The 26,768-nt window shown below is 42.2% G+C and overlaps 1 protein-coding gene across 4 annotated transcripts in view; it reads left to right on the forward strand.

The window, feature by feature from the left end:
* Mre11 (MRE11 homolog, double strand break repair nuclease) overlaps positions 1–26,768 on the forward strand; it is a 54,140-nt gene that overhangs the window by 16,281 nt on the left and 11,091 nt on the right. For 3 of the 4 annotated variants that reach the window (XM_060369513.1, XM_021635148.2, XM_021635150.2), the window contains 9 exons: positions 1,789–1,974; positions 4,469–4,640; positions 8,361–8,441; positions 11,082–11,208; positions 13,608–13,711; positions 15,083–15,256; positions 18,265–18,327; positions 23,189–23,450; positions 24,716–24,796. In XM_060369513.1, the coding sequence (XP_060225496.1) occupies positions 1,789–1,974; positions 4,469–4,640; positions 8,361–8,441; positions 11,082–11,208; positions 13,608–13,711; positions 15,083–15,256; positions 18,265–18,327; positions 23,189–23,450; positions 24,716–24,796 (1,250 nt within the window). The remainder of the gene's footprint in view (positions 1–1,788; positions 1,975–4,468; positions 4,641–8,360; positions 8,442–11,081; positions 11,209–13,607; positions 13,712–15,082; positions 15,257–18,264; positions 18,328–23,188; positions 23,451–24,715; positions 24,797–26,768) is intronic. The other variant, XM_021635149.2, reaches the window with a different exon arrangement.

Consider the following 26,768-nt stretch of genomic DNA (forward strand, 5'->3'; position numbering starts at 1 on the left):
TCTGATTGCTTTTAATGCTAGTACTTAGAACTAACATATATGTGAGCTCTGTGTGTGCTTGTTGATGCTGGATCTCTCAGACATCTCAGTGAACAGAGCAAATGTATAGTAACACATGTAAACACACCTAAGTGTCTCAGCTGCATATATGTGTACAAAACACACAGTCATAAGGTCATGCTGATTCTAATCTAATCCAGATCTACATAGCCTGTTTCTGTCTTCTCTGCATATTTGTGACATTTTCTAAAAGAATCCTGGATTCTAAGTGTGTGTGTATGTGTGTCTGAGAATCAAACCCAGGCCGTTGCATGTGCTAGGCAAGTCATCTGCCACTGAACTGTGTTCGGAGTCCTATTTGTTACTGTTGTTTATATAACACGCACAAACACCTTTGTTACTCCTCACCTGCATTGCTGAGGAACACATTTCCCATTAGCATGGTGTGTGTGGATTTCAGTCCATGGCCTTTCACATCTAGCCAGCATGCCAGGTTCAAAGCTGTTCTGCTCCCTCTTTTCACAACTGGGTGTGTGATTCTTTTAGTTAAATTAATTTCTTTCACTTCTCTTTCTTACACATATCCACTGTTATTATATCTGTAAGTGTTCTGGGAAACAGGATTCCTGAGCTAGGGGTGTCCTTTTAGCCTTTGCATTTTACTTATTTCCATTTATTTGCAATGACTGGCTTTACTCTTGCTGCATTTAAGAGAGATTGAAGTGAGTGACAGGTTGTTTTGCGGTGTCTTAGCTGGCTGCCAGCACCATTATCCCCTTCTTGCAAAGACTGTGTGCTCTATGAGGACACAGTGGCTTTGTGCTGTTTTGAGTGTGTCCTGCTTTTCCTCACATCCCGTATAACTTGATTCACACAAAGACATAAACACATAGTCCTGTTGCTCTCCTGACTGCACTTTCCATCTTTCCTAAGCTCTTCAGTCTAGCTCTACATCTTGCTGTTCTGTGAATCCATGGAGTTTGTTCTCATTGTAGTGCCTTCACGCTTACCCTTCCCTGCAGGGCACTTTTTCCTCCCATACGGATTTCTCCCTTAGACGTTTGCTAATTCTAAAAGCACAGCTTTCAAATGAAGTCATTGCATTTCAGTGTACTGGAAACTCTTTCTCTCTCTCTCTCTCTTTTTTTTTTTTTTTTTTACTGAAAACTCTTAATTTAAATGGCCATTCTATTCCTTTTAAAAAATGATTTATTTCTATTTTATGTGCATTAGTGTGAAGGTGTTAGATCCCTTAGAATTGGCGTTACAGACAATTGTGAACTGCCATGTGGGTGCTGGGAATTAAACCTAGGTTCTTTGGAAGAGCAGACAGTGCTGTTAACTACTGAGCCATCTCTCTAGCCCCCATTTTATTCATTTTTATAATCAATAAAAGAAACATGTTAAAGTCACTGGCACATTACAAGTTTGTTATTTTATCATGAAGTTTAGATTTAACTCATTTTTTTCTGTCTTCCTTTTGGGGTGCATAATCAGGTCCACTTGTGGATTTGTGGTGGACAGAGCTCTTGTTTTCGTGGCTTGACCAAAGTAGAGTACCTTGTACTCTACTTTGTATAAACTCTGTGATCTCTTGCAGTGCAGACCTGGACTCTTCCTGCTTTCCGTCAGGCTTCTGGCTTGATGGTGTCCAGCAAGTTTGTAAAGCTGTACATTGGAATTTGATGCAATCACCATCCCTTGGGAGAAAAAATATCTGTGTAGACTTAAGATGGAATATTCCCTTACTGCTATGAACTTATGTTCTGCTTTTAAATCTTGTTTTAGGAGTAAACATGGAAATACCAACTTTATCCCAGAGCAATTTTTGGATGACTTCATCGACCTCGTTATCTGGGGTCATGAACATGAGTGTAAAATTGCCCCAACCAAAAATGAGCAGCAGCTCTTCTATGTGTCTCAGCCAGGAAGCTCGGTGGTAACCTCCCTTTCCCCTGGAGAAACTGTGAAGAAGTGAGTACTTACATACTCTAAGTCAGTTCTTAAAAACCCTTGCTGTAGTCTGATCACCTCACACCATGGTGTTGGCAGCAGAGGACAGCTTACTTAGTTTTCAGATTTTTTTTTTTTAAATTTCAGTTTATTTATGTTATATCACAAGGGTGCCCCCTCCCTCCTCTCTTCCCAGCTTCCCCTTCCCCTACACCCCCCTTCCCCTCTCCCTTTCCACCCAGAAAAGGAAAGCCCCCTACCCCTGTATTAACCCTTTTCAGCACATCAAGTCACATGAGGCCTGAGCATATCCTCATCCCCTGAGGCCAGGCAAGGCAGCCCTGCCAGAGGGAAGTGATCCAAAAGTAGGCAATAGAGTCCATGTTAGAAACAGTCTCCCTTCTCCCACTTGCCAGGCACCCCATATGAAGACCAAGCAGCCCATCAGCTACAAATGTGCAGGGGCCTAAATTCAGATCATGTGTGCTCTTTAGTTGATGTCTGAGTCTCTCTAAGCCCCCATGGGCCTGGGTTAGTTGTCTGTGTTGGTCTTCTTGTGAGGTTCCTGTCCCCTGCAGGTCCTTCCATCTTTGCCCTAATACCACAGGACCCCTGGAGCTTTGCCCCATACTTGGGTCCAAGTCCCAGCATCTGTCTCAATCCGCTGCTGGCTGGAGCCTCCCAGAGGACAGTCAAGTTAGGCTCCTGTCTGCAAGCATAGCAGAGCATCATTAATAGTGTCAGGAGCTGGTTCTCTACCGTGAAGTGGGTCTCAGGTTAGGCCAATCATTGATTGGACATTCCCTGAGTCTTTGTTTCCTCTTTTTCCCTGCACTTCTTATAGGTCAGGGCTGTTGCAGGCCTCCAGCTAGTTTTTACTTTTTATTTATTTCTGTGTGTGTGTGTGCACACGCGCGCACATACACACACGTTATAGTGAGGTCAGAAGACAACTTTGTGGAATCAGTTCTGTTCTTCCACTTTGCTTGGATTCTGGAATCAACGCGTCTTTAGGCTTGCGGCCAAGTGCTTAACCCACTGAGCCATCTCTCCTGCCCTGAAGGTCACTTTGTGTGTAAAGGTTGGTTGTTGTAGTTGTACTGTTTTCTTGGTTTTAAGGTTTGTTTGTTTCTACTTTGTCTCATTTATTATATACAGCAAAACAAAAAATGATACAAATACTTGCTGTTTTAAGAGAAAGAATACAGATATCTATAGTTCACTTTGAAAGATCCAGAAAATAAAGTGGAAGATAATAGGGAAGGGTAGGTAGGTAGCTGGGTAAATAATTTAATAAAATACCCCACAGTGCCATCCAAGAACTGGGTAAAATCGGCTCCCTACCAAAGTTCTAACATTGCTGTGCATTCATTTATTCGCAATAAAATGGGGGAAAAGGGTTTTCTGTAAGTTTATGATCTTTAGCTTGCCTGGACATGGTCTTTCTCAGTTACTGAGGGCAGGGTTTGATTTTGGTAATTTGGTTAATTGCCAAGGTCCCTTCTAGCCCCTACATTGTCTTATTCTCTCTTCCTCTGTGACAGGGAACATGAGGGTGACCACTACAGAGAGCAGTCATGTGAGCCACCGTGATCTCACTGTATTAATATTTAATGGAACTGTGGTTACAGCAATTTGGGTTAAAACATTCCATTTCAGCCTTGACTCATGGTGTCCCTCCTAGAGTTGATGCCCCTGAATTTTTGCTTTTCTCTAGCCTAAAGTTCTGCAACCTCAAAGGGTCACGCCTAGAATTTCCACCCAGGTGTGATTAGATTTAGATTTGTACAGCTTAAGTGGCAATTGGCAAGATCCTTTAGAGGTGTCATATGCTAAAGATCTGGCTTGACTTGCTTCTCTTGTCCTGGCAGGGTAATAAGGCCATGGCTGTACTTATGCTCTCTTGCTAAAGCCATTTTACTGAGAGCATTTGGTGGTTGGTGGTGGAGATTTTGCTGTCTTTTAGGAAAATCAATACTAACATTTAAAAATAAATTTCAAGTTAGCTATTATGTAGACATTTACACTTTACAAAGTCTGTATGAGAAGGATATTCCCGTAGTCACTTAATAATACCTATTAATACTTATTAATACCTATTAATGGTAATAGGTATCGACAGTGGGTTGTGTGCTTGTGTCATTTTCTCTGTGGCTTTGTTATGATCTGTATAGTATTTTATTATACTGCAGTCAGGTTTGTTCCTTTGTGAAACTATTTGCTCAGATAGAGAAGGAGGAGTTCATTTTATTCTTAGGAAGAATGTTTGCTATTGTTTTACTATTAACAAATTAAAATTAAACTGACAGAAACAGGTTTTGTTTTATAAGAACTAAGAAAGAATGAAGCCTTTTATTTAAGACAGGGTCCCAGCTAGCCTCTAACCCCTTCCACTGCTTTAGTCTCCTGCTTCAGTGTGCTGGGATTGCAGGCATGTGCCCCCAAGCCTGGCTGACAGCTTTCATCTTCCTGAAGATGCCTACCTTATGCCTGAGCTCTCCCTTCCTCTGTGTAGGCACGTGGGCTTGCTGCACATCAAAGGGAGGAAGATGAAAATGCAGAAGCTGGCTCTCCGCACTGTGCGGCAGTTCTTCATGGAGGATGTGGTTCTGGCTAACCACCCAAGCCTCTTCAACCCCGACAATCCTAAGGTGACCCAGGCCATCCAGAGCTTCTGTTTGGAGAAGGTAACTGTTTCCGAGAACGGCAGTGAGGTCTGCTTTGGTTGAACAATCACTGACCTCAGTTACAGGGCTGTGCAGAGCAGAGGGAAGCCATCTATGTCAGTTACCCTCATAAGGGTCAGCGCTGGCGCTGCACAGAAAACAAACTCAAAGTCTTTTTTTTTTTTAAATAGAATTACTTAAATTTTGTCCTTTGACTATTTTATGCATGTATATAATGTTCCCCTTCTCTCCCTTCTACCCTTGATTCCCCTCACTCCCACCAAACACAAGAATTCTTTTTTACATTCATGTCTTTTTCTTTTGTGACTGAGTTCAAATAGGGCCATCTGTGTGACCCTGGGGTTGGAACTATCCATTGGTGCCTGGTGTGCTCATCATCAGAGAGTACCTAATTGAAGATGACTGCCCCTTCCCCAGAATTCATCCGTAGCCAGTATTTCATCTATGACTGACTATGAGTCTTGTGCAGGATCGATGCAATTGCAGTGAGTTTGTAATTGCAATGGTTATGTCATTTCCAGAAGGTAATGTTCTGTAGTCATTTTTATCTTCTGGCTCTTACATTTTTCTGCCCTGTCTTTCTCAATGTTCCCTGAGCCTGAGAGGGGAAAGAATAAATGGATTTTTAGGGCTGAATGTTCAACTGGAAAGACTTTTTTCTTTTTTTTTTTTTTTTTATACACGGAAGAATGCTGGATATAGAGAAGACATTAGTTAACTTTTCCAGAGTTTCTTTCTTTAAAGAGCACATATCTCCATTTTCCTTATTTTCATCTGCATCTGGTAATTGGCTCATCTCCTTGTGAAAGCAGACATTGACTTTGGAGATGGGAGGACACTGTGGTCCTGCACAAATTAACTTTTAGTTTCCCTTTCTGATGTAGATCACTGCCACCCGTCAGCCTCTGTGAGGCTCTGGATTCCCTGTTGTAGTTGGGCTGCACATTCTTATCATATATAGGCTGGCAACTTTAGAGCCTCAACTGCTGACATTATTTAGTCCGCTCTGCCAGCATTGGCTTTACATTATTCTCATGTAAGGTAGGAAATGAGGATAACAGTGATGATTACTGATGTGTGCTGACTGCTTTTGTGCTCTGTCCCAGGGATTATTTAAATCCATTCACCGTGGTGTGTGTGGATAGGTTCTACCTCCCACTTTCTCTTTCTTCTTTTGGTCTCTCCTCTTCCTTGTTATTGTTTCCAGGAATTGAATCCAGAACTTTACAGACTCTTGGCAATTTCTCTACCATTGAGTGCTTTAGCTTCCTAATCCATGTCTATACCACAAACTGGACCTTAGATTAGGCAACTGGCCAGTGTCACAACTGAAGAAGCAACATGTGCTGAGCATAACTGAAAAGCTTTAGTGTGTGTACCTTCCAAGGTGACTGGTTTCACAGACTTAAGCTTTTGAGGGTTGAAGGCTTGTCTCTCTCTGTGTTTGTAGCCAGCTCCCTTCCACCAACTCTTGTGTTTTCCCTGCTATTCTTCACTATCAGGAAGACATTGTCACCTGTGGCCCATACACTTAAATTTTCTGTGTAGCTGACAGAACTTTTTCCTACTAGCTCCAAATATCTCTGAATAGTTTTATTGGTGAAAACCATTCCCTGAAGTCAGGCAGGTAGAAAATTCCTGGGTTGATTTTTGTGTGCTGTATCCATAACAGAGGTGTGCACTCTTCCCTGCAGTCAGTTGGAGGGTTTTCAGCCTTGGCACAGTTCGCATTTTGACGCTCTAACTCCCTGCTGTGGGAGCCTGTTTTAGGCACTGTAGAGTACTCTGCAGTTCTCTCCTTGGCCTCTGTCTACCTAATGCCAGCATCTCTCGGTCTTAGGATCATTGCTACTGTGATGGAACACTGTGACCAAAAGCAGCTTGGGGAGAGAAGGGTTTATTTGGCTTACATGTTCCAGATCACTGTCTATTTTGGGAAGCTAAGACAGGAACTCAGAGCTAAGGTAGGAACTGGGAGGCAGGAGCTGCTGCAGAGGCCGTGGAGGAGGAGGAGGATTACTGGCTTGCTCTCCATGGCTTGATGAGTCTGCTTTCTTAGAGAACCCAGGACCACCAGCCCAGGGATGCCACTGTCCACAATGGGCTGGGCTGTTCTCACCAATCACTAATTAAGGAAATGCCCTACAGCCCAGATCTGATGTAGTCATTTTTTCATTTGAGATTCCCTTCTCTCAGGTGACTCTAGTTTTATCAAGCTGATATAAAACTAGCCAGCACAATCTCTTTCCCTACAGTCATGATGACACAGACTGAACTGTTCCCTGAGGGTTGAAATCACCTCTGGTTGAGCTTCACTGCAATCCTTGTACCTAAATTCCATTCTTTATTTTTCTTTATTTTTGCTTTTTTTTTTTTTTTTTTTTTTTTTTAAGGTTCTTGACATGAGGCCCTGATTAGCCTAGAATTTGAGTTTGCTGTGAACCTCCTTCCTGAACCTCTCAAGTGTCTGGATTACTGGCATGCCCTACCCTTAGAAGAGTCTTAGAATCCAGACAGGAAAAATGGTTATTGGCAGCAGTGAATTAAGCTGTGCACAACTTGGTCATTTCTGGTATCTTTCTGATTTGGTCCTTAATTATGTTGTTATCTTCATACCTGTGAAGACAAGGCCCACTCAATAAGTGTTTTTGCATTTTAAAATTCTTCTGGTTTTTGAAACAGTCTTGTTCTATTGCTGAGTTAGCCTGGAGCTCACTATAGAACCTCAAATTCTGTCTTCTTTCTGTCTCTGGAATGTGGGGTTCCAGGTATGTGCCACCATGTCCAGTTTCCTGCCTTTCTGGTTAGCACTGTGCTGCAGCCTGGCTCATGGGTGCTATGTGCATGCTGGTTGACTGAGAATTGGCCAAGTAGATCTCATTTTTAAAAGCTGTTTTTTGTCTACTAATCTAGTCACTAGCACAGATGGCTGTACACTGTACTACATTCAAAATTCATGTTCTTGACTATGCTAACCACATCTCAAGTACCCTGTGTCCACATGTGCCTTATAGTAGTAGTACCAGATACTGCAGAGGTGAAGTATTATTTCTGAGGAGCCATGTATGGTGCTGCATTCCTATAACCCCAGTAATTGTCAAGTGGAGGCAGGGAGATCAGAGCAGCATTATACAACCTCAGACTTGGAAAAGACCTCAGACTGGCGAATAACTGCAGCCTTAGAAAAACATGTTGGAAATAAAATCTACCCTCTTGGACCATAGCTCTTTTATGAGCAGTGTAGGATGAGTGCTTTTGTTTTAGTATCTCTGTGAGGCTTTATAAACTTGACCTGGTACAGTTGGGCAACTTCAGATAGATATTGGAAACACTGATTTTGTTTACTTGACCTTTCCAAGGCAAACAATCCAGGATCTTATAGATTTTCTGCAGAGTCTATATAACAACACTGAAAACTCGATTTATTTGGTTTAAAGGTGAGAGAAACCATGTTGAAACATGAGTAGAAAATTGGAACTGTCAGAGTTGTAGATTTTCTTGCAAAGGAGTTTTATTGGGATGGAGAAATTACTGAGAATGTTGGCAAGGGAAAAAAGGTTAAGGGATGGTGTTGGTTGGAGCACTCCGAGAAGGTGTTTAGATGATGTCAGCAAGATGGGACTTCAAGGTGGCTGAGGAGCTGTGCAGAATTCTGTCAGTAATATAAACTGTGTCAACCCATCTGCACAAAGTTTAATACTTTACCATTTTTATTTTGAGATTGAAGAAATGCTTGAAAATGCTGAGCGGGATCGGCTGGGGAATTCTCAGCAGCCAGAGAAGCCTCTTATACGACTACGGGTAAGTCCTGTGTGTGAATTAGTAAACCTTATTAGTTTTTATAATAATACACACTTGACATGCTTTTCTGAAAATTAGTAAGTTAAGTGCTTATAGTAATGAGAAGAGTACCCCCTGAGGCAAAACTGGGAAATCCAGAAGCGTGAGGTTGATTTAATCTCAGGTAAATTTTATAGGTTTTGTACTTTATTCGTACTTCTGTTATTTCCTGAATAATTTGTTTCTGATCTGTCTTTGCCTTGCCTTCCTATTCCACTGTTGGGAGTTGTTCTACTACTGACCTTCGAGATGTGGTTAAACCTATCCTCAGTTTTTTTGTAAGCCTGCCTAAGTCATTATATCAGATTGATTCACTAAGCAGCTTATATCTGGACAGGGCAGAATGGGGTAGGCATGGCTAAGGTTCCCAGGCTTCAGAGAGAATTACAGGAAGAGAGGAAGAAGGAGGATGCCACAGTGGGTTAGCTTGGAGAAGAAACCATGTGGGGCTGGGAGGAAGAATTCCAATAATGGCGTAAAAGGGCCCTGATGAAGAATAAAAGCAAGTATTTATAAGATTATGGTTGGAAGATAGGAGCACTAAGGAGGATGGAATTGGATGGGAGCTGAGAGATGGATGGTACGGTGATTCAGACAGCATAGGTAGGAATATCTGCCCGGCCCAAGGTTAATAAGGCAATTATAAAATCTAACAGGTGTCTGTTGTCTTATTATTTGTGATAGCAGGTTAGATAATGCCACTGTTATAATCATAGGACAAATAATAATAAACATATAGCCCAACACCCTTTTTTAAAATTTACTACAGCACTTCACTCTGGGCAAGTTGGCCTTGCTGAAGCTCCTGGGGGGGAATCGTGTCTCTTCGCCCTCTCCTTGAGTCTGCTCCAGTGCTGTGGCTCTCCTGCATTGCTGTTCTACTCGTGTTGTCCTTTTGTTTCACCACAAATTCTTGTACTTACTGTGTGTGGTTTACTTATGTTGGTTACTATGTGAGCTGCACTGTCCCTATAAGTCAGCCCATCTTTCCCAGTCTGATATGAACAGACTAGAGCAGGCCTTTCATTTGTCCCAGTACTTCTCTCTATCCACCTGCCCCAAATGTGTTTTTCTTGTTGTCTTCTATGTCCTAAGGCATACATGGCCTGCAGCCCTCCTATGTTCTGTTCCTTCAGTTGCCATCATCAAGCTCCAATGGAGCAGGTGACCTTGAATTTTGAGTTCACCTCAGTTTTGCCACTGAATTTCTCTCAGGCACTCTCTGAGCTATCTCTAGCTCCTCCTGTCTCTTAGCTATCTTTTCAGTCTAGGCATATGGCTCTAATAGCATGTGGTAGTAGTGACTCCTTATTTATCTCCAAGTCCTGATGCTCAGGAGGTATGGCCTTAGGCCAGCAACCTTGGCGTCACCATTGTTTAAAATGTAGAATTCCAGATCCCACACTGACCCTGTTGCCTCTGACAAGATGCTCAAGAGATTTGTCTGCACATTACCATCTGAGAATGCCTGGGATACACCTGAGGAGCTGAGAGCCTGATGGCTGTTTCTTCAGTGGTCAGAGTAATCACAGTTCTTGTAGAGGCCAAGAACCCTGTAATTGTATGGTTCATGAGGCTAGCTGGCAGTCTGGAGAAGACCTCGAGAGTTCCACTGGGTTGTCAGTGGTCAAAACCTGGAAATGCTCATTTTAATATAAGTGAAGGAATCTACAGCAGCAGCAATGGGATAATCATCTCAACAGCAAGAGGGAAGGGCAAGTAAGGAAACCATAAATAGTCTTCCTCCCCTTTTTAGCTGACCTTCTGTTAGGAGGTGCCACCACGTTTGGGGAGCTATTTTCTTACAATATTCAAGACAATACAGACGACTAATGAATTCAGAGGTTAGAGTCCATGCTGGTGGAGCGGAGGCAGCGGGCGATAAGCGTGGTGGCTGGTGTAGAAACTGAGGGCTCCTACTGTGAGCCACAAGCATGAAGCAGAGAGTGCAGGTTAGCAGTAGTTGAGGCTTTTTATTCTCAAAGCCTGCCTGTGGGAACACGCTTCCTTGAACAGGGCCACACCTACTAAGCCTGAGACTATGGGGGACATCTTGTTCAAACCACCACAGGTAGTCATTTCTCAGAACCCACAGACCTGGAATTTTGTCACTGTCTGGATTTTCCTGGTGCTTGTCTTTGTCCAGTGTGGAGATAGCTCCCTGGGACACAGGTGAATGAGACATCATGTGTAAGGAGGGTATTTTATTTTGTTAAGGGTTTATCCCTTTATTTTGAAAGTTGAGAGACTAACTCAAAAGTCCCACCTTGTCCCGGCTAGCACCATGCTGTGTACATAGTCTGTCTTGGGAGATAGAGTGCATTTCAGCACGCTGGGATGGCATTGCCTTGTTCTGTTAAACAAGAGGAGGTGTGTTTGTGTAAACTTCACCTTCTGAGTACTATTCTGTCAATGGGACAAATGGTTTAACATCATCATGATCATGAAACATAGAACACGAGTTTAAAAATGTGAAAGTATTGAGCTTTTACACTGATAAAAATAAATACCAAACTATAGATGCCAAAAAAAAAAAAAAAGTGTATTTCTCAAAAATTGGCACAGTGTTTTCTGGTCTGATAGTTTACTCTGTCTCTCCAGGTGGACTACAGTGGAGGCTTTGAACCTTTCAACGTTCTTCGTTTTAGCCAGAAGTTTGTGGACCGGGTTGCTAACCCAAAAGATATCATCCACTTTTTCAGGCACAGGGAACAAAAAGAAAAGACGGGTAAACTGGCTGTTTTAAAAAGCTAAAGAATACTGTGGCAGGATTTGGGTCAGCCAGCCTTTGATAAAGGAAATATTTTAGTATTCGTAATGTTACACAAAAATGGCAAGCGAATATTTTATCTTCTGAAAATGAGCATTGGGGTATTTTCTCATTTTCTTGCTTTTGGAGACAAGGTCTTGCTGTGTCGCTCCGTCTGGCCTCACACTGTGGATCGTTCCTCAGTATCCTGAGTGCTGTCTCTGCATGAGCTGCACTCAGTTTTTAAAGTTGTGGCTATTAACGAGGGTTTAGAGGAAGGCTTTGTCAGCAAACACGGCTTTTTAAACAGTGGTGCTAAGTGACAGCGCTCGCAGACTTGAGGCCCTGTTGTTCACAGTGCATGCTTAATTCCTACCATCCATTAACAGTCGGAGCACATGATTTCAGCGTTTGCGTTATTAAGTTTTTTAACTTAATGTGTACAGTGCTTTAGGAAGACTCCAGGCAACCTTGGCGACACCATTGTTTAAAATGTAGAATTCCAGATCCCACACTGACCCTGTGGCTTTTGAAGTCAAGAGTGTTCTGTAGTTTGGTATTTTTGATGATTGAGTAGTTCATTTCTAGTTACATTTTATAAACATTTAGTTCCCTGTTAACCATAAAACAAAGTCATCTACTAAAATTATAATTTTTTTAAAAAATAAGAAATATCTTTCATGTTCTTTATAGAGAGCCCTTTCTTTTATAGCTAGTAAGAAAATTTTCAGCAGTGGTAGAAATTAAGAATGATGGGTTGGAAGTGATGGCTCAGTGGTTAAGAGCACTGGCTGTTCTTCCAGAGGGCCCAGGTTCAATTCCCAGCACCCACATGGTGTCTCACAACATCTGTAACTCCAATTTCAGGAGATTCAGTGCCATCCTTGGCCTCCAAGCACTGCTTATACATGCTGTATATACATACATTCAGGCAAACATTAGGTTAGATTAGATAAAAAGTTGGGTAAAAAGTAAGGAGTGCTGTGAATTCAACCTGAAGCCATTGTTCAGATATTGAAGTATAGGGAACAGAAAGCCATGCAAGAACTGTGTCTTTGGCTATAAGTTTTAGCCATTGACTTATCAGTTCCTTGACAAGAACCTTATCTTGTTTGAGTTTTATCCCCAGCAGATTCTGGCCTGGCGAGATATATATTTTTTAAACATGAGTTGCTTGGTGGAAATGGTATCACCTATATGTATCTTAACTGAAAGTGGCATCTAATTTTGGCCACTTTCACACGTTGCTACCATGTGTGGCATTGTGTAAATTACTAACTACTCCACTGTTAAAATTCCTCATTTTAAAACCAAAATTGTTTGTAGACGGCCCTAACACAGTGCCTGGCAAATGCAGAGTAGTCATCATGTTTGTAAAGTACTATTAAAGCTTCTGCCTTGCCACTCATAAAGGTATTTATTCAGCTGTCAAGAGACATACTGAACTAGACAATGTCTCTGTCATCCAGACATTTTTTTAAACATTCCCTTGTGGAAGATGTTTTCCTCCTTCAGTTCATCATCTCTGTTCTGTGTTTAGATGATAGCTGCCTTTGATGTCCGCATGTGGAGTCTGCCTTTCTCAGTGTCCAGTCTCTGTAGCATTTACCACCTTACACTGCCATGTTTGCTCTCATGGGCAGGGAGTCCTTTCTCATGTAGTGTTCTTGGCACCATATCAAAGGTGTCAGCAGAGCAAATGCTGGGCCTGCTCCCCGATTTCCTGCCTGTGGGCATTGCTGCATGTCTGTTGCATGTCGGCAGAAGTGCATTAAGTATCCTTCCTGTTAGTGTGCTCACAGAAAGCTGACAGGTGCTTAATGCTTAGAATTAATAAAATGACTTTTACTAGTCTGCCTGTAAGAAGCATTGTCAGTGAAACTGACTTCCTTTATTTTGAAGTGGGGGTGTGTGATGGTGACGTCAGTAGCACTTTTAGGTGCTGCTGTGATTAATCCTGGGCCCTGGAAGTTCTGCCCACCACCAGTCCATCATTAGTGCAGATGTCCACACAATGGAAGAGGCAAGTAATGTCTGCTAATGTGAGAGTATTTTGACTTTGATACTTCCTGAAAGAGCTGTGTGGGAGTGAAGGGTCTGGGGCCAAACTTAGCAGAACAGTGGCAAGAGCCAGGCTTTTTAAAGATGGGGAAATTGAATGTGGACTGTCTGGAAAAAGAAACAAATCTAAGACAACCCCAGGGCTATTAGCAAAAATGGCTTTTTTTTTTTTTTTTTTTTTTTTTGCCTTAAAATTTATGTGGAACCACTAAGGAATAGGTGAGAGTTTGACTGTTTTAATGTGTTATAGAAGCTGCTGGGTTTTTTTTTTTTTTTTTTTTTTTTTTTTTTTTTTTTTGGTGATCTCCTTTCTACAGGAGAAGAGATCAACTTCGGGAAGCTCATCCCAAAACCTGCTTCAGAAGGAATGACGCTCAGAGTAGAAGACCTTGTAAAGCAGTATTTCCAGACTGCAGAGAAGGTAACTCCCTGGAGCTCATTGTCTTAGTTCTAGTGCTGTGAAGAGACAGCATGACCATGGCAACTCTTGTAAAGAAAGCGTTTAACTGGGGCTGGCTAACACTTTCAGAGGTCTAGTCCATCGTCATCATGGCAGGAAGCTTGGCAGCGTGCAGGCAGACAGGGTGCTGGAGGAGCCAGAGTTCTATATCCTGATCCTGAGGCAGCAGAAGGGGACCGTGTGCCACACTTGGCATAGCTTGAGCATAGGAGACCTCAAAGCCCACCCCGACAGTGACACACTTCCTCCAACAAGGCTTCTCCTCCTAAAAGTGCCATTCCCTATGAGCCATGCAGTCATATACATGCGTCTATGGGGACCATTTCTATTCAAACCACCACACTCATGGCTTTTTAAGAATGGCTGACATGGCAGATTTTAGCACAGGAGTAAGTAAAATGACTCCTTGGTGGGTCTGTGAAGTAACCAGTGTTGGTGTCAGTGCTCGGTGAATATTGCTAGTGCAATCAACAGGGCACATAGTTGGCACTGTGTTGCTCTTCTCTCTCTCTCTCCTGTAAAAGTCTTGATCTAAGATTTTTATCTTATGTTTGTTTGTAGTTTTTTTATTTAGTTACTTTATCGATACAGCCATGATAATGAGGCTACTTGAACGCTTTTGGTTGTATTTATTTTAAAAAACACAAATTTGTTACCTGGCAGTTGTCTAGGTCAGAAATGGCACTGGTCTTTCTGGGCTGAAATCAAGGTTCAGCAAACTCATGTTTCCCTCTGGAAGTTGTGAGGGAATATCTATTTCCTTCCCCATCCACTAGCAATCCTGTGTATCTTGGCTTAGTCTCCTTTGTCCATTTACACAGCCAACAATGTTGCATTTCTAATCATTTTCCCAGTTGTGCCTTCCTTGCCTCCCACTTCCTTCTGCTGGAACCCTATGCTTAATTAGATGGGGCTGCCCGGAAAGCCTCAGATAACCTCTGTCGCTTACAGCTGGATGATGAGCAGCCTCAACACCATCTATGGCCTCAGACTTCACCATATAACATAGTCAGAAGTCCCAGAGTGAGGTGGGGACATCGTCCCAGCCATCACCTTGCCTACCCCAGTGGTTTAACCTCATTTGTAGTAGACACTGTGGCCTCTCTGGAGTCACAGCCATTAAGGCTTCCACAACTGCACCTGTGTTTGACTCCTCTCCCATTTTTTCTGACCCTTTCATATTGAGCCACTGGCTTATTAAGTGCTGCCTGCTGATCCCTGCATCCCCAGCTTATCTTTTCCTGGAGCAGATTGTGTTTTCATTCTTGGGTAGTTACTGAATGAGGAAAAGATAGTACTTGTGCATCAAACAGCTTGTGTGTTCTTATACAGAATATTCAGCTCTCACTGCTGACAGAAAGAGGGATGGGTGAAGCTGTTCAAGAATTTGTGGACAAGGAAGAGAAAGATGCCATCGAGGAATTAGTGAAGTACCAGCTGGAGAAAACACAGCGGTTTCTTAAGGAGCGCCATATCGATGTCCTGGAGGACAAAATTGATGAAGAGGTAAGCTGCTAACTGACAGGCTCTCAGGAGTCATGCTAACGTCTTGTTTTGCTTTGGATCAACCACTCTCTAAGTCTTTGATTTGTTTGGTTTCCTCATCTATAAAGTTGAGGGATAAAATGAGGAATAAATTAGACAGTAGCTAGGCAAAAGCCAGTACAGTTTGATATGTGCCTGGTGTTGAGTAAAGGTTGGGTCTTTCCTGGAGAAAGCGTCTTGCGGAGCTCCTGAGAATGCTTCAGAATGAAGCTTGTAGTCTAAGAATTGTTGCTCTTTTACTTTTTTTTTGTTTTGTTTTGATTGAGCTTTTGAGTCTCACCAGGAGCATGCTTTCCCTTTTTATCTCAAGGAGGAAAAACTTCCATTGGACTAAACTGAAATTTAAATATTGGCATGTCAAAAAGCAAAATTAAAGGGTATTAATGTGGAGAAAATACTTGTAAGTATGCAGAAGAAAAGCCTGACATTTTTTAATATAATATTAAAAGGCTCATACAAAGCTATAGAATTATTAAACATTTCAGTAGAGCCATGAACAAAAGACATGAAAAGGGAATTCAGGAAGTGTAAATGGCTAACAAGCTTGAGAAGGTGGTATTTAGCCACAGTTAACCAAGGCTATTAATATTAAATGGATTTTATTTGTCAAGTTGGACTTGAGAAAGCTGGCAGTAAATGCACTGTTGGAGGAGGTGTGCTGAATGGCTTCCTCGAAGCAGCAAGGCTGTGGGCATCAGGAGGCTGAGGAAGTCTTTACCTTAGTGTGGCCCTGGGCAGTTGTCCTAAGAAAACAATCAGACAGAAATTAGAAACAGCATAATTACTGCTAGTGCTGTGCTCAGTGGGGAATGGTTGGGAAACTTCTATTTCATTGAGCACTGTCACATAGACTTTCTAGAAGTCTTGATAGCTATTAAGTGTTTGGATTTTGGCCAGGTGCAATGGCATGCCCGTAACTCCAGAGTTTAGAAAGTGGATGTAGGGGGATCGGGAGTTCAAGGTCATCCTCAATACATAATGAGTTTCAGGCCAGCCTGGGCTGTGTGAGACCTTGTCTCAAATAAACAAAAAGTATGTGTTGGGAAGACATGGAAAAGTATTTTCAGTATAATGTTACAGGCAAACAGTGTTGTCAGGATGCAGAGCCATACAAACTGACCCACTCATTTTCATCACATGCATGAGTGTGAATAGATAATTCCAGAATTATCTGTTTTTATCTAAACACAGAGAATTATCTAAATGTACTGGCAAGCACCTTGGTTACAGATCTGGATTGCATGAAATTACCTTCCCTATACAATGAAACACTACTTCGTGAATGCAGTCCCTTGCCTTTCATCTTAGTGTGGTTAGTACAACCCTCTTAAAGCCTTTCTATGTTATATGTAAATAGTATCATTTCGTGTCAAGTGCCATTCAAGACGAGCAGGTCTGTACTTAGGGCTACTCACTCCATGATTCTAGATGTGTTGTTTGAGGTGGTTTGTCTTGACCTTGATTCCTGCGCTGCACAGTGTGTCTTTGTGTCATGGAAGCCAAGAGCATGGCCTTTGGACTGCATTGTCTGTGCTCAGAATCACCTCAACATCTGTGTGCTGATCCTTGACTTCTCTAAACTCTCTGTACCTTACCTGTAAAGTGGGTCTATCTTGGAGAAAGCGTCTCACAGAGCCCCCAAGAATGCTTTAGAATGAAGCTTGTAGCCTATGAATTGCTGCTCTTTCATTAGTTTTGATTGAGCTTTTGAATCTCACCGGGAACATGCCTTCCCTTTTCGTATCTAGGAGCAACAGAGAAAAACTTCCATTGGACTACATTGAAATTTAAGTATTGAAGCTAGGTGACACATGCCTTTAATCCCAGCATTCAGGGAGGCAGAGGCAGGCAAATCTCTGAGTTTGAGGCCAGCGTGCTCTATAGAGCAAGTCCAGGACAGCCAGGACTGTTATACAGAGAAACCATGTCTCAAAAATCAAACCAAAAAAAGAAATTTAAATATTGTCATGTTAAATAGTTAAAGGGTATTAATGAGGAGAAAATGTTCATAAGTGTATAGAAGAAAGGGCTAATGTTTTCAATATAATATTAAAAGGCTCATTTAAAGCTATAGAAGGTATTAAACATTTCAGTAGAGCCATGAACAAGACATTTAAAGGGAGTTCACCAGGGTTGTAAGGATTAAAACTGTGTCTAGCAGTTTGCTCTCTGGTTGTGCTCATTCCACTGCATTCTATATGAAGAACAGAACTTTTGGTGGTCAGAGCACCTTGCCTTACTGTGTCAACTTTTTTCCCCTCTGAGACAGGGTCTCTTTATCCTTGGCTGTCTGATCACTGTGTAGACCAGATTGGCCTAGAACTCAAAGTGATCCACTTGCTTCTGCCTCCTGAGTGCTGCGATTAAAGATGTGCACCACCCTGCCTGGCTCCCATGCTGGCTTTTGGCCCCTGGTTTCAGTGAAGCTGCTCTTGTCAAGGTTTCCAGTGACTCCCTTTTGCCAGCACCCCTGTCAGGGACACCTGCTTTGACTGCTGCCAAACTTCTTCTTGACACATTTTAACTTAGAGAACTCCATACGTTGGGCATGCTTTCTCCCCTCCTTGGTAGAGTATTGTCTTTCCTGGTAATGTTCATCTTCCCATCCTCTTAGGCTGGACTCCCCAGAGCTCAGTCGTTCGACTCCTCTGTCTACATACCCACCTTCTAATTTCATCCAGCATATCATTTCTGGTGGTGACTCTCACAAGTGTTTCCCAAGCCTTTCCTCTCAGCTCCAGACTTGCGCAGCTCACAGCCTGTTCCTTGTGCATGATGAACAGATCTTCCAAAGAAAATAACTATTCTCCGTCCTGCTCTCCCAGTAGAGTTTTGGTAGACTCTAGTCTTTCATTTACACAGACCAAAACCCACCAAGTTGCCAATGACTCTGTCCTTTTGTCACCTGTATTCTGATTGGGTTCACTGTTAGAACATACTGTGTCTGACTCTCTTTGTTGTGGTCTTAGGTCCGACGTTTCAGAGAAAGCAGACAGAGAAATACCAACGAAGAAGATGATGAAGTTCGAGAGGTAATTTTCCAGCTGCAGCCTCCTGTGTTTGTAGATTGATTTGTGAATCAGAAGCACCAGTGGGTATATTTGGACAGACTGCGCAAGAACATGTGTTTAGGAGTGAACTCTCTGACCAGCCTTGGTTGATTTGAGCTGAGCTCACATCAGCGACAAGTGTGTATCTGTCACTGCTGTTCTCCCTTCTGCTCTTGTTGAAACGTATTTGTACATTTCATGGTGAGGGTAGATTCAAAGGGAATCCTCATTAATGAAAATAACACCTAGAGATATTTCTGAGTTAGAATGTTGAAATCTACCTCAGTCTCCTTAAGTGTCAGGAAAAGTATATTTGAAACTGCTTACTAAAGTTCCAGCAACTGACTGTTACTGGTGTTTGGTGAAATTATGATTGAATTGTACTTTTGTTTTCTGGTTGTGTATTTTTGTGTTTTGCTTACTGTCACTGTTTCATGGTTATTTCACACATAATTTTCTCCTGAGGCTTTGTCTGAATTGCCTTTAATTTCAATTGGCAGTTTTGTGGCTATCGTGAGTATTCTGCTTTTTACTAGGAGTACACGTATGGAAGAGCTCTGGTTTTTGACCACAAGAATTTCCTGTGCAGCTATGTGAGAGGTGTATAAATATATTTATTAAATTATTTTTGTAGATGCTGTGCTTGCACTGTCATCCCCTATTTTACAAATGAGGAGACAGAGACTAGACTCAGTTACGTGCTGGTACTGGAATTTGGACATCTGCCCCAAAATCTTGACTTTGTGCCAGCAAATGTCTTTTTAGGGGCCCAGGGTATCATAATATTTATGCACGGCCAATAAATGGCTAAAACTGAAAGCTTCTGAGCCCATCCAAACCAGCATTAATCATGTGCCTAGATGCACCTGCCGTGCTTTTTGTAGGTTGTGTTCTGGATCCTAAGGCTTGGCTCACTTGTATTTATTCCATTTCCATTCATCTAACATGGTGCACTTAAAACAGGCTGTGCAAGAACGAAGTATTTCCTGGTTCTTGGATTACTGGTTAATCTTGGTTAACCGAATATATAATGGAAATACTTTTGACATTGAGTGCTTTGGGAACGAAGCAACTAACCTCAGTTTTTCATTAGTCCTTTTAAAAAGACAAGAGCGGGGCCGAGTGCCTAGCGCAGTGGTCAGATGCTACCTAGCCTACCTAGCATGTATGAGGTTGTGTGATCTATCCCTGTCACCACCAAAAAACAAAAACAAAACAACAAATGGAATTGTGAATACTTTATATGGAAATGTAACAGATTTCAAGTGGGAGCCCTTCAGAGGAGTAGTAAAAGCCTAAAACTTAGCTATATTTTTAGTCTGTTTTCTCTTGCTGTATCAAAATACCTGAGACCACATAATTTATAAAGTATGGAAATGTTTTGAGCTCACAGTACTGGAAATTGTGGAGGCTGGAGAACATGGTACTGGCATCTAGTGAGTCTTCCTGCAGGGTTCTGACATGTTAGATCCCATGACATGGTGAGGCAGTGAGCGTGCTAGCTTTCATTCATAGCAGAGCCACTGCCTACATAACTTCTGAGTCCATTAATCCTATGAATAGATTTATCCACTAAGGAGAGCTGACCTCATGCAGTGACCACTCCATACTGTTGATATGTGTGGCTTTGTGGATAAAGTTTACAGCATGTGAAGTCTGGAAAACATATTAAACCATATCAAAAAGCACTTCCAGAATGCTGTAGGGTGCTGACAGGGTGTTCAGCCTCAGCAGCCTATTTGGATGAGAGTAATAAAGAGTTGGCACTTTCCCAAGATGTAATTCACAGCTTTGTCAGACTCTTTGAGGTCAGAATATGAATCCTATTACAGTGTTTTGGTTATTTTAAAAGACAAATGAAAGTATTACTCCTTTCATTTAGAGGAAAAAAATAACATGCCATAGAGATTCTTATTCACATGGGAAAAACTCAGCTATTTTCTTAGGCACAAGTTGACTTGGAAACATTGGACCAGGATAGACAGCAAAGATTGCGTTTTGTAGGCTGCTGAGACTTCCATCCTCTACACTGCTGTCTCTTTCAATCTTATAAAAACATGGTGCTATTCTTAGTCTGGCATGCAGTCCTTGTTTTTCTGGCTTATAAATGCTTAGAAACTGACTGAATTCCGATGGGGTTAGTATACCCTTTCAAAATGTGGTGCTGAGCCTTACCAGAGTGAAGGAGGATTCACAGGATGGGAGGAAGTACTTACAGAACATGCATCCAAGGATTTGGTGTCTATGTTCATTAAAAAAGACTTCTAAAATTCAACAATAGCAGCAACTTAAAAATGGGCAAAATCCTTGGCTAGACATCTTTTCAAAGGTTTTCAAGTGCTTCATCAGCTCTTGAGGATTCTAAGTATTTACAATGCAGAGAGACTTCCCACCATCCACATTAGGGAAGCATGAAAGCTAGGGAAATAGAATGGGAATACTAACAGAAAAGAACAAGGATGAGTATTGGCACCTATGTGGAGAACTTGGAGCCCTGTACTTCCTGATAGGAGGAGGACCTGGTGCCACTGAGATGGAAAGCAATATGACCTCTCCTGAGAAAGATGAAACACAGGACTGCCATGTGGTCCTCGTACACTCTGGCTTAAGTAAAAAGCCAAGGGGATTAGAGATAGAGTCTCAGGTGAATACTCATTTGCCAGTGCTCTTAGGGTATGATTGACAGTAGCCAAGTAAGACACAGCCAGGTTTTTATCAATAGGCTGTTGGATGAGCAAAATGTGGTATCCTCTTGCAAGGGAGTGTCACCACATCACTACAGTCTTAACACATGCTCCAGTGTGCATGGATTCTGAATGCACACTGAGTAGGAAAGAGCCAGATTCAAATAGACAAATTAATATTTCATCTGTATGTGGTACTGTGTTATTCAGTCATAGGGATGGAGTAGGACGAGGGGGTTCCCAGGGACTTGGAGATGGAGAATGGTGGAGTTTCAGTTTGAGATGAAGAATAAGTCCTAGAGTCAGGAAACTTTGAGCTGTTATACAGAAATGGTGAGTTAGAACACTGCTTGACTATCCTATTTGAGAAAATGAAAATAAAGATTGTATTTAGACAGAGAAAAGTAGGTAATTTGGGAATAGTGGTTGGTGACTTAAAATAAGCATTACAGTGGGACATGGGGATTTTCAGTGCTGTTGTCATCCCTGCTGCTATGGACGTGCCGTGCTAGCTTGCCTTCTAATCACTGGTATCTGTAAGTGCAATTTCCACATCCCTCTCATCTTGTGTTACTAGAGGTTTGAGCTTTGCGTATCTCAAGGGATTCTTTCTTGATGTTGTGTTTGAGTCATGTTTCCTTTTTTAACAGTAAACGAGCATAAACCTCCTCCTCCCCAATCCCTGGAGCTGAGGACTGAACCTAGGTCCTTGCATTTGCTAGACAAGGCTGCACCACTGAGACAAATCCCCAATCCCCATGAGCAGTTTTCTAATGTATATAAAGCATTCATGTGATGTACCTACTTATAGTGAGGCTAACTCCCTCCTTCTGCTCTCTCTCTCTCTCTTCTTCCTCTTTCCTGCTTCATACTTTGTGTGTGTGTGTGTCATGTAGAAGTATTCACCTGTTCCTGAAGCCTGTTGCATAAATCAGGAGTGGTGGAGAGTTAAAGCCTTTTGGCATCTAGGGAGGGAGAAAGTGGGGCTTCCCTTGCATTCTGTTCATGTGGATTGTATTAATGTGTACTCTGGTTTCCTGTCTTATTGCTTGATAAAATCTGTTAGTTGCATTCCAGTCTTGAAGGTACTCCTGGGCTACCTGCTGTATTCATAAGCATAGTTAAGCTGTTTTTTCTTTGTATATTTAGTGCTATGTCTGTGCCCTGAAAATGGAGGTGCTGACAGTTGTGAGCTGTCTTGCTGGCCTGAAGCTTAGCAAGTAGTCATGGACTGGCCATGAACTCCATGATCCTCCCTTCTTGGCCTTGCTAGTGCTGGAATTGCAAGTAGGGATCACTGTGCATGGCTTTCATATGGTCCTGGGCCTTGAACTCAGATCTTATGCTTGCAAGGCAAGCAAGCACTTTGTTGAGCTGTCTTCTGAGCCCTTTTCTACATTTTGGAAACTGAATTAACCCCCTTCCTTCCTACCTGAGATCCTGCAGCTTCACCCTCACCCCACTCCTATTTTGCCTGCTTTCTGCCCATCTCATTTGGCCCCCTCTCTCTTATTGCTGGTGGTGTCCTATTCGAGCTTAAGTATTCCCTGGTCTACTCTTAGATTCATAACTTGGCTTTTTGGTGAGAACCTCAGTTGCCACAGCTGTGGGAGCTGTGCCTCAGTGCTTGCAACTTGTCACTTTTTAGCTTTCCCCAGATGCCTGGATTTACTCTTCAGAGGTAGTGTGGGGCGTTGAATTATTTTCTAATTTTATTAAAAACCTGTTTGGGATTGTTCCCTTTGTTATATTTTGACTGATTTCAGTGAAGAGGTCAGGGCATAATTATTTTCATTCAATTTTTAATGAAAAAGTTTGTTCATTTTACAGTTAGAATGTTTAGATAAATCTCATATTTGTGTTTTCTAAATGATTTCTTACAAAATGAAGAAAGTGGATGTGCTTGGTTCTGAGATGGTAATTCTTTCTCAGTCTTTTTATAACAATTTATATGATTATGTTTTCTGAGTATAAAAGTATTGTTTTAGGGGAATGTCATTTAAAAATAAGAGAATAAATGTACTCTAAAATTTCATGGCTCTCTCTCTGTCTTTAGTTAAGAGCTCATTGTAAACGAGAAGCTCGTGGCCGGCTTCTACAGACATTGTGTAGGATGACTGTGTGAGTGGTGGGTAAGGTGTGCTGTCTCTGTTGCACAGGCCATGAACAGGGCCCGCGCGCTCAGGTCGCAGTCAGAGAGCTCCGCCTCAGCCTTTAGTCCTGACGACCCGAGTTTTGACTTAACGGAACAGACAGCAGATGACTCTGATGACAGCCTATCTGCAGTGCCTAGCAGAGGCCGAGGCCGAGGGCGAGGGCGAAGAGGAAGCAGAGGGCAGAGCACCGCACCCAGAGGAGGTTCTCAGAGAGGCCGAGGTCAGCGCTCGTCTTTGTCTTTCAACAACACTTCAGACTTACAAGGTAGAGGAGAAATGCCAGGTCTTGTCCTTTGGTCAGAACTGAAGTACGAGATTTTGTTTCTGAAACAATTTCATAGTTGTTTTTGTCATGTATAACAGCTGCCTGTATTGCAGCTTGGATGAATTGTGACTGGCCACATGCAGCAGGTGTTAGCTGTTTTTAAGCTCTAATTAAGAGCTTCACTGTACTTCTTTTGTATATAGTCTCTTGTGTATGGAGGAGTAATGAGTGACAAAAATGTGAATGTAGGAAAATGTATAGCATTTTCGAGGTCATAAACATGTTGCTACTATCAGAAGACAAAGTACTTACAATGCCTATGATCTCTGTGAGCTTGTTTAAAAGAACACTACTTTGAACACCTTGGTTTCTAAAGGCAGTCCCAGCATAGCGCTCATCACTGACACTGTTGTCCTGAGATGGTCCCGATGACAGAACATGGCCACCCAGTGACTTCCTGGTGTCCATAAATCTGTCACTAGGAACAGTTCTTTGTTCTCTTCATTGAATATTTATCCATGAGAGGGCTGGAGAGATAGCTCAGGGGTAAGGGCACTGGCTGCTCTTCTGGATGACCTGGGTTCAATTCCCAGCATCCACATGGCAGCTCACAACTGTCTGTAACTCTAGTTCCAGGGGATCCTATGCTCTTCTGCTCTACAGGATCCTGCATATTTGTGGGGCCATAAACTTACATAAGTACACACACATACACATAAAAATAAAAAATAAGTAAATAAATATTTTATCTATGGGAACCTGAGCTGGTAACATGAATTGCGACTTAATATAAAAGCTCTGAAGAGCCAGGCACGGTGGTGCACACCTTTAATCCCAGTACTTGGGAGGCAGAGGCAGGTGGATGTCTGTGAGTTTGAGGTCAGCCTGCTCTACAAAGTAAGTTCCAGGACAATCAGAGCTACATAGTGAAACCCTGTGTAAATATATACACACACACACACACACACACACACACACACACACACACAACAGTAAAAAAAAAAAAAAAAAAAAAAAAGCCAAAAGAAAGCTCTGAAGAATCTGTCTGTAGTTATTTTTATCATTTTTACATTTACATTCTTAAGCTGTAACCAAGGACTAGCGTGACTAAGAACACTCAAAATCTTACCCTCAGGCTCTAGCTGGTTTTTGTGTGTGCTGCTGGCATTCTGTGCATGATTTGTTTACTGAGCTTTTACTTCTGCACTGTTCTCACTTTTAGCTGCCAAAGGATTGTTACTGACTGCTTATGATTCTACTTGCAGACACTGGATTGGAGAGGGCTACTCGAGGCAGAAGCTCCAAAGCCACTGCACCAACATCTAGAAATATGTCCATTCTAGATGGTGAGTAGAGACAATAGTGACTGTATCACCATGGTTTATAAATTCCAGCACAGGAAGGCTGAGGTGCCCCCTTAGTGCATTCACTGTAGTCGGCAGCAGTTGAGATGACAGGGTTAACTCCTGTTTAGAGATATTTCTTAGGGCTGGAGACGCAGCTTGCAGTGGAGTGATTGCCTTGTCTGAGTTGAGCCCTAGGTTTGATCCCCACACCACTGAGGAAAGAAAATAAACTGAAAAATCTTTGCTATGAGTCAGAGTTATAGAGCTTTCTAATTTTTTTAATGGATTGTTAACTTCACTTACCGTCTGACAAAGATCCCAGATACACAGAGAAATGAGGCAGAGAGCGTGGGTGACAATAAGGGAAGCATGTGGCAGAAGTTAGTTCCCTGATAACATTCCCTGGGAACTGTCCTCAGTGAGCTGGGCTGATTAATCCGCCTGGCAAAACAACTGGATCCCAATACCTGGTGCTTCAGTAAAAACTTGGTAAAAACCTGGTGCTCATAAAAACTTATTGGTATAAAGAGAAACAGGAAACTGACATAAAAAAAAAAAAAAACAAAACCAGTGCTTATGTGTGAGGGCTTCCCTGCCCAGGGCACCACAGTGTGGTCAGCATGCTGCGAGGACTGGGCTCTAGGTACACAAGCACCTCAGTCCAGGCTGCCCACTCTCATTCAGGGCTCATGGTTTTGTGTGCCATATTCTCTGATGTCTGTGTATAATCAACTTAGTTGATTAAAGAGACTCTTCCTGTTTTCATTGTTAAGGTTTCAGCTTTTACCTTTTTAAAAAGTAATCTCTTCCTTGGCTTGTTATCTGTGGTCTTGTACAGTTTTGCCATAGCAAATCTCAGTGTGGTGTTTTTCTTATCTTGTTTAGAGTTCATTGGGTCTCATAGAGGTGTGTGAGTTGGTGTGTTTCATTGTGCTTAAAAAAGCTGTAGCTGCCATCCCTTCAGGTACTCTGCTGTGCTCTTGAACTCGTGTCTGGGTGTTCGGCATATTCCCCACCCTCCATCCCCTTGTCACCCTCCTCACTCCCACTAGTCTCCTTTGTCCCCTAGACGTGGACTGATACTTTTTTAGCATTAATATGCAAAACATTTTTATCATTAATTTTGGTGAGTTTTTTCATACTTCTTTCTTTTTCTTCAATTATTTCCTTTATTTTTTGAGTTACACCCTTCCCCTTTCTCCCTCCAAACCTTCCCCTATATCCTTTTATGCTCTTTCAAATTCCTTTTTTCATTAATTGTTACATGCATATATGCATATGGTGTTTTCAACTTGGAGGTGCTGGCTCCAGCAGCATTCAGGCTGTACTTCTAGATGCGAACTGTAGGTGGAGCAGTGGACAGGTGAATAAAATTAGCCCAGCGCCACAGTGCACATGATTGTTTACTGTTGGGAAAGGAAAAGATTCTATGCACAGCCAACAGCTGCTGCAAATAAGAGGTGACAGCCCAGATTTGTTTTTTTTTTCACTGCAGTTATTCAGCAGAGAGTGGTGGCTGAGCAGACAAAGGACATCCTGTGGTCACTGCCTTTCTCTGTGTGTAACTTACTACTTTGAGTTACTTGTTCTTTTCTATGCTAATAGCTCTGTGTGTACGAATGCCTGCTTCCTGCCAGGCAGTTGCCAAAGCAATTTGCATTAAGCACCTCTTTATCCTTTCAACAGTTTTCTGTCTGAAATATTGGCACTATTTCACAGGTGGGGAAATTGAGACTTGAATAGCCAACTTGGCAGTAGCTGCTAGCTAGAAAGTCAGAGTGGATCCAGTTCCAAAGCCAGACCTCCGAAGTGCCAAAGCATGTGGCCTTCCTGACAAAACTGTCTTCTGATGAAAGTTACCTGCTTTCATCAAAACTCCTTCATTACTTGCTGTTCACTAGGGAGCAAAAGAGAGTTTTCTTGATTTCCAGGACCTCAGGACTTGGGGATCATTAGTAAGTACTGACAGAGT

Source organism: Meriones unguiculatus, chromosome 1 (assembly GCF_030254825.1).
Source record: "Meriones unguiculatus strain TT.TT164.6M chromosome 1, Bangor_MerUng_6.1, whole genome shotgun sequence".
NCBI classification, from domain to species: Eukaryota; Metazoa; Chordata; class Mammalia; order Rodentia; family Muridae; genus Meriones; species Meriones unguiculatus.